The sequence below is a fragment of the Balearica regulorum genome, chromosome 9, assembly GCF_011004875.1.
Source record: "Balearica regulorum gibbericeps isolate bBalReg1 chromosome 9, bBalReg1.pri, whole genome shotgun sequence".
NCBI classification, from domain to species: Eukaryota; Metazoa; Chordata; class Aves; order Gruiformes; family Gruidae; genus Balearica; species Balearica regulorum.
The window spans coordinates 10,174,103-10,190,350 of NC_046192.1; the positions used below are offsets into that span (position 1 = coordinate 10,174,103).

The window sequence follows — 16,248 nt, forward strand, 5'->3', positions numbered from 1 at the left end:
TTTGTAAAATTATTCTTCGTCATCACACAACTGTAGGTAGGCTGCTCAGTTAACTGGCCTGAGGCAGCAAAGCACCAGCTTGTCTTAAATAGCAAAGTGTCCCTGTAAATCAAGGGGATGACTGATACATACTCTCAACTTGAGCATGTATTTTAAGTTCTTCACTGAATTGGAGCTCCAATGATAATCATGTGTGTTGCTTTGAGACTTAGGAGTGATAAATTTGCTTCCTTCACAGTTAATTTTATCAATGTATTACCTTGTCCAGCTGGACCAGTCTCAGTGCGTACTAAGTTACAGCAGCAGAGTGGTAGCAGCTACTCAGAAAACTCTCAGAAGGCAGATCTTTGTGCAGGAAATACTAAGGAACGTTTAGGATCACAGAGACACTGCTATTAGGAGCCTTCACCCCAGCTAAAATCGCAAAATAGGAAATCTTTTTCATTTTTTAATTTAAAGTGACAGGGTTAAATTCTGACCTCGCTCATGTCAACAGCGAATTCCCATTTCACTCATAAGCTATAACTGGAATGTCCAAGGAATGCTTTTTCTCAACAAAAAATAGGATGGGGAAAGGACACACTCTGCTAATGGAGCTCAGTGTTTATGGGCCAGCAGCCTGATCTCAAGCCTTTGCCAGTGGCAGTTAGGGGACTCCTGGGCTGGGTTGGCCCAGCTCTTTTTTTACACTCTGGAAAAGCACATTCACTGTCCAGGGTTTATAATTGTATAATTCACAATAGAAAAGAGTAAACAGGAGAAAAGACACTAGCAATATGCATTTTAAAAATTAATACTGGTGAGATCATGACTCTCACTTGATTTCTGCACCGAACTTTAAAACACAAACATAATCAGAGAAAAAACAGCACTTTTTTGCTGGTTGACAGTTTGTTTCCTTATGTTGTGTGTAATATGTGTGTATAGGTTACCATGAAGCTGAATGTTTTGTTTGCCATGCATTGTCATTAGCCATTCCTTTTAAGTTGGCTATTTAAATTTCCTCCCTGCTCTGGAGATTTGAACTTGAATTCAACCCGTGCTGCTATTGTAGGCTAAGTCGAGTTAGCCTGGTCACTCCGTGCCTGGGAGCCTGCGAGCAAACCCTGGTTCACAGGCCGGCATTCGTGGCTTTTCTGTGGCAGTCTTCTCAATGAGTTAACGTTGAGTCAGTGTCACACGCGTATCAGCCAGTGCCATCCCTTTGGCGATTGCCTTTTGAACAGCAGAACACAGACGGGGTGCAGGGAAACGCTGCACCCAATGAATCCCGGTTTCTAGAACGTGCGGGTGCCAGTCTTAGTTTCTTGCCTGTATCTCAGCTATTCACTGCGTCAGGAAATCACATCTATATTAGGTTTGGGTACTGTATTGTTTGACAATTCCTGATATAAATGAAATTGCATGATGTTGCTGTGAGGGTTGAGCAGATGTGGTATCTCATACTAAGGCAGGCTTTTACATGTTTGGATTCTTTAGAAACTGTCGGTGCGGTTTATAACTCTAGTAACTGTTCACTAACTGCATTTCAAATTTGAGTTAGAAATTAATCATACATGGAGATGTCTATCTTTTAATCATGTTTTTCTGCATCTTTACAAAGGAAGATGTGAGCACCTACAAGCATATGACCATCTCTGTATATTCAGTGTTTTCAGTCATGCTTTCCTAAACCTTTCCCCTCCCATACAATCAGTACAATACTTGAGAAATGGCATTTAATGTAAGAAAATGATTGTTGACTCAATTTCACCATCAGAAAAGGACAAACATAAGAGCGTATTTCAAAATTTCTCATCTGTAAAGCAACTTCACAGTCTGTTACTAGATGTTTGTGTATCTAGATCACCTAATGCAAAACAAGAGGAACTGAAGCCACCAGACCTTTCAGTGCTGAGGCATTCTCCTTCCGTGTATTATTTTGATAATTTTACATTTTTTTTATTTTAAAATTATTCTTGTGACCATTTTCTTGAAATGCTAGAGAAATGTAAAGACTTAGGGGCTTTGCTGGCAAACTGGTGTGGTGAGGCTCTTCAGCTGCCACAGCAATAAAGGTTAGTTAAATCTTGAGTTCTAGTACTGGCTTCAATAGAAAGAGTGCTGAAGCTCATGTACGTGTTTTTAGCTTGGAAAAAATGAGGTCAAATAAAATGGGGAAACAAGTGGAATTTGTGGTGTCCCTGCATGTCACATTTTTGTCATTCTAGGATTGGCCTCGAGTCCACTTTCTCATAGTTCTTCCAAAGTCTTGATCTTGTTTCCACTCATTTTCATTCTTCTATATTCAATTTCTGGGTCCTTCTTGGCCTCTGGTGGGTGACCAGAAGCAATATCTAGAGCATGCACCCTGCTGCCTTCAGCTCCCTCGTGCCTGAGAGCTTTTGCAGTCTGCAGGGTTGGATCCGGAGGAGGAAAGGATCTTGCCCACCAGCAGCCCTCACTGCTCTATGCCACCTCTTAATGCAAAGGTGGATGGGCTCTTCATCTCAGTATGAGATTCAGGATCTGGCAGCTTTTCAAAACTACCACAATTTAAAGTAAGAAACACAAATTACAGGTGTGTTGTACTGTGGACATGGTTACTCAGTCATAGGCAGAGCCAGCTGTAGTGGTCATTGAGGTCACTGCCTCACACTGTCCTGCTGCTTAAGGCGGGTTCATGAGCAGTTAAGGCACACATGCAACGGAGCAGCAACCTCCAGCAAGAGGGAGAGGTGGGGAGACAGGATTAGTAACCTCTCAAGGAAATCTAGGACATTAGAGCATCACCCTGCAGGTCCGACACTGCCAAATGGGTTAGCAGGAGATCTCTGTATCACTGAACTCTAGCAAAGTATTCTGTCCTTTGTCCCTCCTGTGATTGACCTAATACAATATTGAATTTTCCTTTCCATTTTACAGTGAACAACAGGATGTATCATGGTGGGTTGCTTGAGTTCTGCATTTATTGCTCAGCAAAGGCATAGATTAAGCTTTGATTTTTCATGAGTGATCTCAATAGGAATGCACTTTGTGATGATCCACTGCATAAACGAGATGCATGAGACAACTTTACACAATATCCCTAATATGAGTTATTTTACAGCCTCTTATTTCAAATGTACTACCATTTACAGAATGTGTTAACTAGCAGTAGATCGAGCAGTACATTTCAGACAGTTGTTTAGTGTTAAAAAAAACTTAGATGAGAGAATACATGTTTCCAAATAAGATGATAATGCAAGGTCATGAAGATCTATAGCTAGACTGATTGCCAGTATAAAAATGGAAAGCAGGATGGTGAATTTATCATTTAAAGTTTGCTTTATTGATAGCCTCAGCAAAAATCAGAGGGTTACCAGAAAACTCGAGGCGTAGAAGTATGTGCAGGGCTGGTTCTGTATAAAGTAACTGTGGCATTTAGTAATTGGAAGCAATGAATCATGAAACCAGAGGTCTGGAATCAGAGGTGCTGAAAGTTTACTAACCATTTGCTAATTTAATTTTAGGATAAGTATTAATTGCTCATAATCTTGAATCTTTGGGAATTCCTGGCGTTCCGAAGATTCTTGTTAGTTGGTTTTAAGTGGTGGATTAGTCAGGCTGCAGAGCAGAAGACAATGTAATAAGTCTTTTAGTGGGTCCTGTGTTTGGAAAAAAGTGTCCAGAGTTTTCTTACGATACTGCATCATGTAATTACATTAACTGGTAGAACAGTTTTTACAGGGACTCTAGTTGTCATTTTTTTCTGTAGTAGTATCGTTTGTAAGAAAACATATTTCCGGAAATTTAGAATAATGTAGATCTAAACATTAAACACAGTAATTCAAACATTACAGTAACCCTAAAATGTGATGCATATACAGTTTCATAAGTTGAAATAGCAGGTGTCATTGAATTCTTTTAGTGTTAAAGATACAGGATAAGATTACAAAGTGCTCCTTCCCACCCAAATATTTTGTCAAAATTAGGACTAGTGTGCTAGGGGAATTCTTTCCCAAGAGCTTAGAGGGAAAATAGAGATGTTACTTATGTCCTTTAAAAAGAAGAATTTGTGAAAGGCCGGAAGGGGTAGCTTGTGTAGCACTTAGCACCTTGCGTGTGCTTGTGCTTGTGATGCGAGTACCTGAATGCACAGGATGATTCTAATTTGGTTGCTGGCATCATAGGACACCTTCTAGAAAACACCTCAGGCACTTCTAGAGAAGAATTTGCAGTTACGTTATCCAGTGTGCCTGGGGAGCGTTACCATGCACTATGAATTGCATGGAGCGTGTCTGCTTTCACAGCTCACCTTGCACATCCTGCGTGCTCCTGAACATACTGTTACTCTTAATCACCTTTGTATTAATAATCAGTTGTTGTTTTGAATTTAACAGTAACAGGAGAACGGGTTAGCAGTACAGAACTATATGAACAACTAACTACCCTGGGCCAAATTACAGTGTCTTTCATGTCAATATTATTCCAGAGTACTCTTCTCAGAGAGAAATGACTGCAGATCTAGCCTGTAGTTCTACCCTCACTTACTGACTTTTGCAGCCATTGGAAGCAGCAACATTCAACTGCAGTGCAATGGTTATAGCTAACGGTTAGCAAAAGAAATCTTGGCCAACATAATTTTCCAAGTGCTCTTCTGAAGGCTTTTTAAATCATTTCAGGGTTTTTTTGTTATTTGTTTGAACAAAGTGCAGTCAAATTCTTGGACCCGTGAAGTCAGCCAGTACATTCCTGTTGGCTGCAAATGGGTGAGGATCTTGCTGCTCAGATTTTCTGAAACCTGATTCTGGCTGAACTCCTGCCTTGGACAACTCCCCTTTTGCGAACATGTGCTAAGACGACCTCCACATCAAGCTAAGAGTATCAGATAGCAGATCGTGAAGTAACTGTTGCTACTTAACATAGCCCTCCACCGCTTGCACCCATGGCACACGACTGCCTTCTAGGAGTGGGATTTCGCACCCTCCCGCGTGGAAATACCTTACCCGGCCAGGTGGCTGGGACACATCCGCACCAGAGAAAGTGCTGTCAAGAGTTTCAGTGGGAAAGAGAGTTTGGAAACTTCTGAGAACAGGCAAGAGGGAGGGAGTACCTTTTCCTCCCAGAGGATGGTAAGTGGCTTTCAGAAAGCCTTTCTTCTTCACTTACTGTAGCCTGCCAAAACAAACCAGCATGCTTGGCTCTGCTAAATGGTGTGTAGCACTGCACACAGATTGCACTGTTAGAGACCGCTTTGTTTACAGATCCAGGAGACATTTCTCATAATCACCTCCAAATGTTGCTGATATTTTTTATTCATTATATTTTGTGTTGGTTTAAGATCACTTTGTTATAGCCTCACATCAGCTGTTGGGCTTTCATTTTATCTGTGATATGCAGTTGTCACAGAGAAAAGGGTACTTGTACATGACATCGAGGATCACATATGTATGATGTGGTGTTCCCCATCCTTCCTGTAGAGGAAGAGTCAGCCCCTCTGCCCATCCAGCAGGAGAGGGAGACACTCACAAGGGCCAGAAGAGAACAGCATCTTCCTCAGCCCCCTAACCTCTGCAATTCAGCACAGTAAGTAGGAACCTATAGTACTAGGAAAAAGTGATCGAAGCAGCACTGAATCGTGGGGCTTTCTTACTGCCCAGAGCTTCTGATTTCACCTCAAACAAACCAGCAGCATTAAAAATAGGCAAACCAAGAACTTACCAGCCAAGATGTCACGAGGAGAAACAGATGTATGTATGTATTTATGTATGGGATATGGTATTGTCTACAGCCCTCATGTAAACTAAAGTGGAATTTTTTTTTAGGCCATCATCAAAAGTTCATGCAGCACAAAAAAACCCCAAAACAACCCACTCATAGAAGTGTCCAGAGCATGAAATATCAGGTGGTCAATTCAAATGTTATAAAAGCGCCCTCAAAACTGAATGAAAATTGGCAGCATTTTCTAACTTAGTGACTAGTAATAGAGCTGCCTAGCGTATTTCAAATATTTTCCCCCCGTGGCATTTTTAGCAGCACATATTTTCATGGGCACCCGTCTGAAAAATTACAGTGCACTTTTCAATGATAGGTTTCCTGAAATGCCTCTCAGCACCGGGAATTAGCGTGACTTTATCCTGCCTACACTTCACCCCTTGGCCTGACTTTGGAGGAGCAGAATCGCTCCCGGCACTGGCTCTTCTCTTGTCCCAGCACAGGCAGGAGCGCAGGGCACCTGCCTGCCTGGTGCACAGGGATCGTGATTGAAGTTAGGTGAGGCTCAGTTGAGACAAGAGGATATGAGTGGGACTTATGTAGCAGATACATCTTTTTCCCAGGAGAACGCCTTATCTATCTATGTGTTTATGTAGCTATTTATCTGTCACACGTGAGCAAGTAAAATTTATCACACCTAAGAAAGAGAGTCACAGGCCTAGTGCTAAGGCTTTTTCACTCAATATTTTCAGTCCTGCTCCCAGATTTTTCTCGTCACACCCCTCATGTTTTTCATTTGGAAAGGCTATGCTACATGGGATCATTTGGTACTTACAGGCATTGCCATATTTTTTTCAGTAGCATACATGTGTTCAGTAACTTACATAGACCTGCTTGTGCGCTGTACAGATGCACTTCACCTGATGCACCTTATGGTGGAAGTCCAGGTCCTGAAGGGTCAGAAAGTCTTATCTCATATTGTCAATAGTCACCAACAACAAGATACAAGACGTTTGCTACAACTGGTGACCACAGCTAGCAGGTGTGCAAGGTTGTATCCATCAGTAGCTGCTTAATTGTATTATTGGAGAATATTTTCTTCTCTTTCCATCTGTAACTATTACTGTCTCTGCCAAACCAAATTATCATCCTTAGCTAAGAACAGGGAAAGAACTATGTTCATTTACATTTCTTTTTCTTGCTTTAAACACCCATATTTTGAGCACTTTTGTGAATCTGCTGGTGCAGGCTGCCACGACACAGCATAGGCTGGAGCTGCGCCGGCATCATTCTGCAAGCAGCGGTGGGGGTGCCCAGGGCCAGGGCAGAGCTGGTGCCAGGGCAATAGAAAACATAAATAGTCTGCTGTGACACCAGGGAGTTCCTGGCAGCATGAGTCATTGTCTGTTCCCCAAAGCCTGTTTTGAGTTTTCCCTGGGATTATGAGCTTTTCTCAGTAAATTCTGATGTGGCTGAGAGCTATGGCATGTACTGACCTCTGGCTCCAGGTTCTGTCCTCTAAGAGCGATGTTCTGCCTTGCAAACCTCTGCTCCAAGGCAGTTCTGTGATCTAGCTCAGGGCAATCTAATTTAAGCAATACATACATTGGTAAACCATGGGGACTGCTACTTACCTTTCTGGAATATTTCAAATTTCAGTCCTGTGAGGTAAGAAGAAATGAAAACAGGCCCACTGCTAATGGAGGCACCTACATACAAAACTCTACCGGTTGCACTTTAAGAGAAGGGAACTAGTTTGTCTGGTTTGTTTCTCAGATCTTCATAAAGAATTAACACACAGAAAGGGACCTTTTTTTACTTAGGTTTTCTTAGACAAAACATTTTGCACTGTTTTGAGGATGTGCAAAGTTGTTGGTTTTTCTTAGTTGAAAGATGGTTTTACAATATTACTTCTTGCTCCATGGCACTGCCAACATAGAACTTGAAAGTATGTAACAGATCTTAATAAAATTCACTTCCAATGTTTTGGGAATAAAAGTAGCAGAAAAATAAGGGCAGAAGTAAGGTGGCAACATAGACTGGTTTCTCCTAAGGCCTTCAAGAAAGCTGGTGATTAAAACTGTATAGAAGAATTCAGTTTTGTATAGTGGAAGAAGTTTTTTACTTTTTGTTGTTGATGTTCAAGTTTGGAACAAGCATTTGCTCTAAAAATTTTTGGAAAAAATCTAGAGAGTAATGAATAATCAAAGGCTTAGCGTGTTTATAAGGAACTTGTAAGACATCCTCATTTACATTTGCGCTCAGACACGTTCAGGTGAGAGAATTTATCCAACCACTCTACGTTCCTGTACGGTTCCTACACACCAGGTTACCATGCAGCTTTTACTGCCTGCTTAGGAGCAAGAATTTGAGCCTACCTCCAACACCTCCTATGTGAATGTCCAAACTTCTGGGCCTTTGGCTTCCTTCACTCTCTTGCTCTGTCTCAATTTAAAAAAAAAAAAACGTGTCTTAGAACCTGGATAATTTAATGAGTAAAAATTCCATCAAAACAAAAATTGATGTATAATCAGCAAATTTCATAATTCAAAGGAGATTATGTGACATATCGTGGAGTCTCCAGGAGATCCCTCTTTACAATCCTAACATAAGCTGCTGGCTTCTTCATCCCTTTTCAATAAGAATAGGCTTTGGGCCAAGGCTCTTTTATCAAAACCAACTTTGCTTCTCCTGTGCTGTGTCTTGTTGGCTGCTACCTCCAGTGCTGATGCGTTTTGTGCCTGTCTGCCTACATCCACATCTGCAGCCAAGCTCTGATATGCTGCAGTATGTGTACCATTCCTCACATGCTATGGGATCTTTCAGGAATGGGAGAGCTGTATAGCTGTATAATGTTCTTAATGCTCTACTTTTTTCCATAACTTAAGTGTAACATCATTATTTTTTGTGCCTCTCACACTGAACAAATCCCTTGTTATGATATAGCAGGGATATTAACAACCTGGTGCATGACCAGAGGAGCAGGCTGAAGCCAGAAAGGAGGGAGGATATGAAAAAATTAGTAGTGGAACTAAGCATGAGCACCGTCAGTTCAATCACAGGAAGGATTAGGCCTAAGTCCACATTAGCTTTAAACACCTCAGTAGCCCTACTGAAGTCATTGAGGGTTACCGCTGCGATTAAACAGCTGGGTTGAGTGCTGGCTTGTGAGGCTTAGCGCCTGTAATTTGTCTAGGACACACTGAAAGTTTTGTTAACACTCTTTGGGATTTTGTATTAGCAACATGGTTATTGTCATATCTGTAGTTCATTGATCTACAAACTGGTGATTTCCTCTTGCGAGTCTTACAACTTCAAAAGGCATGCACCCTTGTTCAGTACGTTTTTATTTTGTCACACATTAACACTAGAAATGGGCAAAACTATCAAATAAAACCCTTTAACATTTGTTCTCACTTTTAAGCTTTTTTCCCCAAGCCTTTCAACATCATATGTGTTCACTTAGTCTATTTTAGCAAGTGAGTTTGCACATACCAGTTCTGCATGTTCATACTGCACAGACCATTACCTGAATGCAGTTACAGGAGAGGAATGTACCATGTGGACGGCACATCTAAGAAGATGCTGGTGTGAAGGACTTAGCCATCAAACAAAAATAACATTTAAAAAATCACAAGTAGTCTTGAAAATCTGTGTCTGGGAAAGTGGAAAAACTCAAATTCTTCATAATAAATGATTCACTAACTGCAACACAATATGGTAGCCAGTATAAAAAAAGGATTTTGGAGCTGCCTACACTCAGGTTTATTTTAGGGGCTTTTTTTGCAGGGGGTGGCAGAGTGTCTGTGTAACTGATACATTCTGCAACACCATTTCTATCTTTGGGAAGTTGCAACTGGTATTTTAGAGCTTAGCACGTCAAAATCCTGCTTCAGTCCCCTTGAATCCCATGCAGGAGATTAGCTACCGGAAGACACTGCGTTGGCAACAGCACCGCGTGTAGTACGGTGGCGAGAGCAGGGATGATGTGGATGTAACACCCTCACGGTGACTGTCGTACGTGCCGCGGGTGGTGGTTGTGATGCATGGTGACTGCAGCACACAGCGTGCCGTAAGGATTTGGTATTGGCACGTGCTCTGTTTATGTACATGATGGGTTATAAAAGCGAAGGTATTTCCCGATGCCTAGAAGAGGAGATCCGCACTCAAGCACTGTTGTCATCAAATCCAGCCCAGAAGCTGGTGTGCAGCTACGTTGTTGTGAATATTTTGTGTAATAAATTGTGTGCAGACTGTGTCCCTGTCCTGCCCCACGTAGGAGGACCCAGCCAAAATGAAGATACTGCTGCGTAAGTACTAACCCGTCACTGATGGGTAGGGTGGCAGGAAATCTGGCTCAGGTAGAGACTTGTCCGAAGACCTGTGAAGCCAAGCTGGAGGCAGGGAGGAGTATCTCCGGTTCAGTCGGTGAGTTTTGGACCAGGCCTGGGCACCCAAAGGGAGAAAGTCTCACGGCTGTGGCGGATGACATACCTCATACCTGCCTGCACCTCAGTAAATGTTCGATCACTCCTGAGATGAAAAATAAGTATTGATTAGGAAGAGCAGGCACAGCAGGCTTCCAGAAAACTTTTAGCTCAGCCATTCAGGAGGATATGCTGCAGATACATTACCTGTGAAATTCTAAATTCATAAGAATATTCAAGAACAAAATTCATATTGTGGTTTAAACTATCAAAGTACTATCTAATGTATAAGGTAAGCGTAGTTTTGTTTCAGTATAAAGAAAGGTAATTCTATCTGAAATTTTTTTATCTTGTGTGACCCCTTAAAAACTTTTTTTTACAAAGATATTTGAAAAAACAGGCACATTTCTGTAGTCTGTTTATTTTTCTGTTCGAGTACATTGTTTATTATTACTTTTTCTGGTAGGCATGCTCACATTTATTCCTTTTGCTTTGTTTCCTGCTATGAATCTGAACATTTTCTCTATATCTTATTTATCAATAAATGCTAAATACACTTAAAGCTGACCACAGAAACTACCGAGATCAATGGAAGTTTCTATACCAGCTTCTAAGACGACCAGTCCCCAATTCTGGGAACCTGGTGTACGCCCACACTTGGCATTCTAAGATTTGTGAATGAAAGGCATTAGTAAATGTACTCAAATACTCTTAATAATAAACATACATTTCCTTCATGAATCATAAAACGCTGCCAAAGTGTTACTGTATATGTGCATTTTCGTGAGACGATCAGAGATGTACTTGGACAGCCCCTGCAAATGTATGGCATGCGTTTACTTACACACAAATCCTTAATTTATGACTAATGTGGAAAATAAATGTTGGGAGACCCAAGACATCACTTCAAATTTGTGAAGTAAGTGTGGAGAGGAAGGTTTCTGATTTGCAGGTATACAGTGTGTCATCCAAATACAATGAGCCCCTTCAGGATAGTTTAGCGATTTTGGTTCCAATCCAAAGCCTTTGAAGACACACACATTTTCAATCATGTGAGCACCCTACTGAACTCCAATGGAGCCACACTCAGGCTTCAGAGGGGCTATGACAGGTACTTACGACTGAACATATGCTAACCTCCTCTTTTGGATCAGGATCATGTTTTCAGATATTCTACATGCATGAAAACATGGAGTTTCTAAACTACTTGTGCCTTCAGTTAATGAGATATCATCATGGAATAGGATAGGTTAGTCCATATAATTTGCATGGAGTCCATTAAATCATTTTTAAAAAGTTAAACGCAGAGTTATATTTAGCTTGATACTCAGAAGTGTTAACACTATGCTTTTAATGTGACAGATTGGATTTGGAAAGCAATATAAAACATGAGTTTCAGTGTATAGAATTTTTTATTTCCATGACTTAAGGACGTTGTTAAGATCCATGTGCTTTTTTAAGATCTATTCCATCATTTTAAATCCAACCAGTGCTAGTTTGCTGAAAACATTTATCTTTACTAGCTTTCAGTGCTCTGGAGAAGTTAAAAAGGGGACCTTTTTTATTACCCTTTTTTTCCTTAAAAGTAGTAGTTAGAAGTAAAGACTGACTTTGTTTCTGTTGTTGGCATAGAGATTTTTTGTTCATCAAACTAATTTGAGTGTTTCAAAGGAGAGTAACGTCAACCTTGCAAAGAAACAACGTATTCAATCTGTGACCAAATAGTTATTTGTATGCTTTTTTTTCTTCTTTTCTTTTTCCTTCTTTTCTTCCCCCCTGCCCTCCCCCCCAGGTGACATGTATGCAGTGGTTGCAAGGGGACCATACAATGCTGGATATGATTGAGAAAAAACGTTGCCTCTGCAAAGAAATAAAAGCTCGACAGAAATCAGAAAAAGGACTCTGCAAACAGGACAGCATGCCTATTTTGCCGAGTTGGAAAAAGAATACCGGGACCAAGAAATACAGCCCTCCTCCTTATTCCAAACAACAAACTGTTTTCTGGGACACTGCAATTTGACAGGCGTGTGGAGGATGCCCTCTCCACTGCGTTGCACCATGCACAGGTAGCCTGCTTTCTTAATAAGGCAAAGGCTCTAACCTAAGACTTACCTGCAGGTGGTGAACTTCCTAGGAAAAAGACACCCTGATACAGTGCTCACCTGTCAATCAAGAGAGAGATTTAAATTTCCAACTGGATTAAGGCATACATATTTATCCAGGATTTTTTTGGATCCAGAAGATATCGAAATGTAAATATTTCACCAATATATTGAAAACACCCAAACTAATACACTGTTTAAATATATATATATATATAAAAAAATTCAAAAATTTATGGAGAATTTTACTATATAATGTTACTGTTATACTGTTTTATTACCTATTTTGTATGTGGTATTCTAATGTTCCCCCCCCGCCGCCACCATTTTATTTCTCTTACCTGCCTAGATTTGGCCTCTGTACAAAAGCATGTGGTTGTACGTTTTGTTGAACAGGACAATGTACAAAACAACTCGGTGCTAGGGCTGTAGAAGTTACCTAGAGTCGTACTCGTTAGATGTCCTTAGCTTTGGGGGGGAGGGCTGGACAAAGGAGAGAGTTTTGGTGGGAAACTGCATCAATGCAAATAAAAGTGTTTAATGTGGATGCCCAAGTTGCATTTAAAATATGAATTGTTCTGCATCGGTTTTCCCATAATCAGATAAATTGCCCTCGGTTTTATATGAATCAGTTACTAAAATTATTTGGCCAAGAAACTAAATTTTCTGCAGAAAAGCCTGCAGCAGAAGCTTTTCCTTCGTGATATTCAGCTGACTAGCAGAGACCATGGTTCACTGTGACTAAGCATTGTACAGCCCGTGACGGAGAGACCCAGTCGCTTAGCAGGTTAAGGCAGTGGCACTGCGGCCACGGTTCCTGTCCACATTTGTCTTTGGTCCAGAAAATAAAGGCGACAAAATCTGTTTACATGTTTATTGGTTTTAAATCCAGCAACACATCCTTACTTTACGCTGTGTCAAATTTCCTTGTGTTATTTATAAAGGCTGGAATTCAGACCCCTTGAAAGCCGGTAGGGAATTCCCTCTTGATTTCATGAGGTTTTGAAGCAGAGGCCCACGTAACACGTTCTCCCGGGTATGCCATTTCTTCTTCCTGGCTGCTTCTGGAATTGGCTTGCAATCCTGTATTATGTTACACCCATTTTAACAGAATATTATGTCATGACCAAAGAATTATGACCTCCTGGTTTTAACAGGAGAAAGAGATGGCTTATACTGATTATGAGGGTGAAATCCATGTGGTGAAATATCTTCCAAAAGGATCTGTTGAGAACGAGGGAAACTTGTACTGCTGTGGAGTAGGGGAAGAAAGATCTATGGCATATATTTTGTATATTTAAATTTCTATCTATGTGTCTGAAGTTTGGTAGCACAAAAGTCCCTCTTTAAAACAATCATTTTAATATTATATTCACTGAGAAGAAAAGGTGTGTTGTTTGAAACTTCTTGTTATATTGGCTTTTCTTTGAAATTATATTGACGGCATTGCCACATTGCTGATCAAAAAACCAAAAATAAGAAATTTTAGAAGGTTTTTGTAATCTATATTGCTAAAGTTTGAGTTTGAGTAATGCTTTATCAGTAGTAGTTTCTTTTCAGCCTCTGAAATAAAGTTTTTAAATATTTTATAACTAATTAACTAATGTATATTTTGATGTCCAAACTGAGATTTCTGTAAAAGATAAAGTGTGTGTTTATATGTGTGTATGTATATAAGCATTATTGTATATGTATATATGCATATGTGTACACACATATATATGTATATATGCATGTATCTCTATATACTCATAGATGTATGCACACGTATATACCCACATACATTAAATATTGGTGTGTGTTGTGAATATACAGTGGCTGGAATGGGTATGCAATTGAAATGCAGATTTAAAGAACCCCTCACAGCCGAAATGACAGAAGACATGAAAAAGCCCAGAGGCTGTGAAGGAATCTTTGAATACGTTACATCCAAAAGACACCAACTGTATATTCTGCTTACTCTCTTTTTTTTAAAGAAAGAAAATGGCAGAAGAAAAACTCCAGAGATCTCGCAAAGTTCCAGAATCTGCTGGAAAGAAGACGACTTGTTGGTCGTGAAGAATCTGTTGAGATAACAGGTTCATTATTCAGAAAGTGTTTATGCTTTGTCTTCCTTGTTGTGTGGCAAGAGAAGAATTTTTCATAACCATGTGTGAAATACTTAACTCAACCCTTTCCCCTGACTGCACTAAGTCTCTGGTGACAAAAGGAAAGCCGGTGTTCAGTCAGTCTTGATACTTCTTTGCACTGGTCTCTTCCCGGAGCAATTACTTTAAACCCCCGACTACCGAAGCATCGAATTTGCAGTCCAGACCCATGGGTACACACAGGTGCTGCAGTGCCAGGCCCTGTGGGGGAAGGCAAACGTTAATGTAAACAGTTAGGTGTTTAATAGTGTTGGTCATATTGTGTCCTTTTCATATCGAAACATAATAGGAACAATGATCAGGGAATTGAAGCATTCTTGTCCTAAGCAGACTTGCTCATACACTTAGGCCACCGTAAACCCACTCCTTGTTTTGCTTTTATTGCTCAACACTGTTTATGTTGTCCTTCCTAAATAACTGCCCATGTGCTTCCAGACCCCCATTGTATCCCACGGAAACAATGGCTTTTTGTTTTAAAGTGCAACAGTACATGAAAAAGTAAAATATAACTTAGCACTTACCTTCAAAGCACTTTAGAAATGTGAACTAAACCTCACGCTTGCAAGAATCATTTTACAGAGGAGGGAAGTGAGGCTCACGTGGAGTAGTTTGCAAAGGTCACGGACAGAGCCAGAGCAAGACATGTGCCACCACCGTCCTGTCCCGTGCCCACTGGCCCACCCCATCGCTCGAGTAAAAGGTGCGTCGTGCTGCCAAGAGCGTGCCATCAAAACGCTGTTAGACAGTTTCTACATCACCTATTGTCTCAGCAGCTTCTGTGTCACAGGGTGAATGACAGTGCTTAGTTACACACGGTCATTAAAGCTGTAGTCTGTATAAATATGCAATCTGTATATACATACAGATCACATATATACACACACTTACGAAGACTGTATATATGAAATTGTTTGGTATGCACTTATTTTGCTTTAAACTCCTGAAGTTAAACATTATAGTGTAGCAATTTGTGTAAAGTGCACTGTGATTTCAAGAAAGCACAGTAAAGTCACAGGTCTTGTTATTCTTGCACTAAAAATGTGTTTACGTATATTAGCCAATGTATGTCTACTTTATTGCTCCTTTTGACAAATTAAAGCAAATGGTATAAAATGGTATGGGTTTTTTTTTTGTTTGGGTTGTTTATTTTTAAGTGAACAACAGCACTATGTTTTTAAATGACAGGGTTTTTAAATAAAATGAAATCATTCTGTGTTCATTCCAATGTAATACATTTACCAATATCTTGAAATTGAATGTCATGTTGCTTTTTTATATTTCATTAGAAATTGTCAGGTATGTGCCTGATATTGTGTAGGAGTAAGGAGTAGCTAGAGGCTAACTGTAATCATATATTATTAGCCGTTTCTATATACACAGTATAAATACATATTAATTTTCTTTTCATTTTTGTACTTGATTTTTTTAGGTAAGATGTAATTAAATGTACTTTGATACTTCTGAAGTAATAAGATGTTGTTTGAAGATCAATTCTGCTTTCTTTAGTGCATTGACAATATTTTACAATAATTTAGTGCTTATTTATTTGTGCTCCAGTGTAATTATAATAAAAAGCAATAGTTTAAAATATTTGGCTGTTCATTTTCATTTGATGGTTTCAGCTTGGAGCTGGATTATTCACTAGGGCTTAGCCAGAGATTCCTGGGAAGAAAAGTCAAGTCATAGATGTATGTTTATAACATTCCCTAGGCACATTTTTAATCGCATCATTTGTTGGAGGAAATGAATGAATTGCTTTAATAGGTTAATATTTGCAAGTCATGCCTGGTTGCATCTAATGCCATGAGTGCCATCCTCAACTAAATCCTTAGGATAAGATTTCTCTGGAGAGCAGACAGAATTTTTTCTGTAAGTACCTTTCACAGTTTGGGATGG

General features: G+C 40.0%; 1 protein-coding gene across 2 annotated transcripts in view; it reads left to right on the forward strand.

Annotated features, from left to right (window-relative positions):
• Positions 1–15,881, forward strand: part of NYAP2 (neuronal tyrosine-phosphorylated phosphoinositide-3-kinase adaptor 2) — a 143,114-nt gene extending 127,233 nt beyond the window's left edge. For both annotated transcript variants that reach the window (XM_075761031.1, XM_075761032.1), the window contains one exon: positions 11,896–15,881. In XM_075761031.1, the coding sequence (XP_075617146.1) occupies positions 11,896–12,123 (228 nt within the window). In that variant the 3' untranslated portion in view covers positions 12,124–15,881. The remainder of the gene's footprint in view (positions 1–11,895) is intronic.
• The last annotated feature ends 367 nt before the right edge of the window (positions 15,882–16,248 follow it).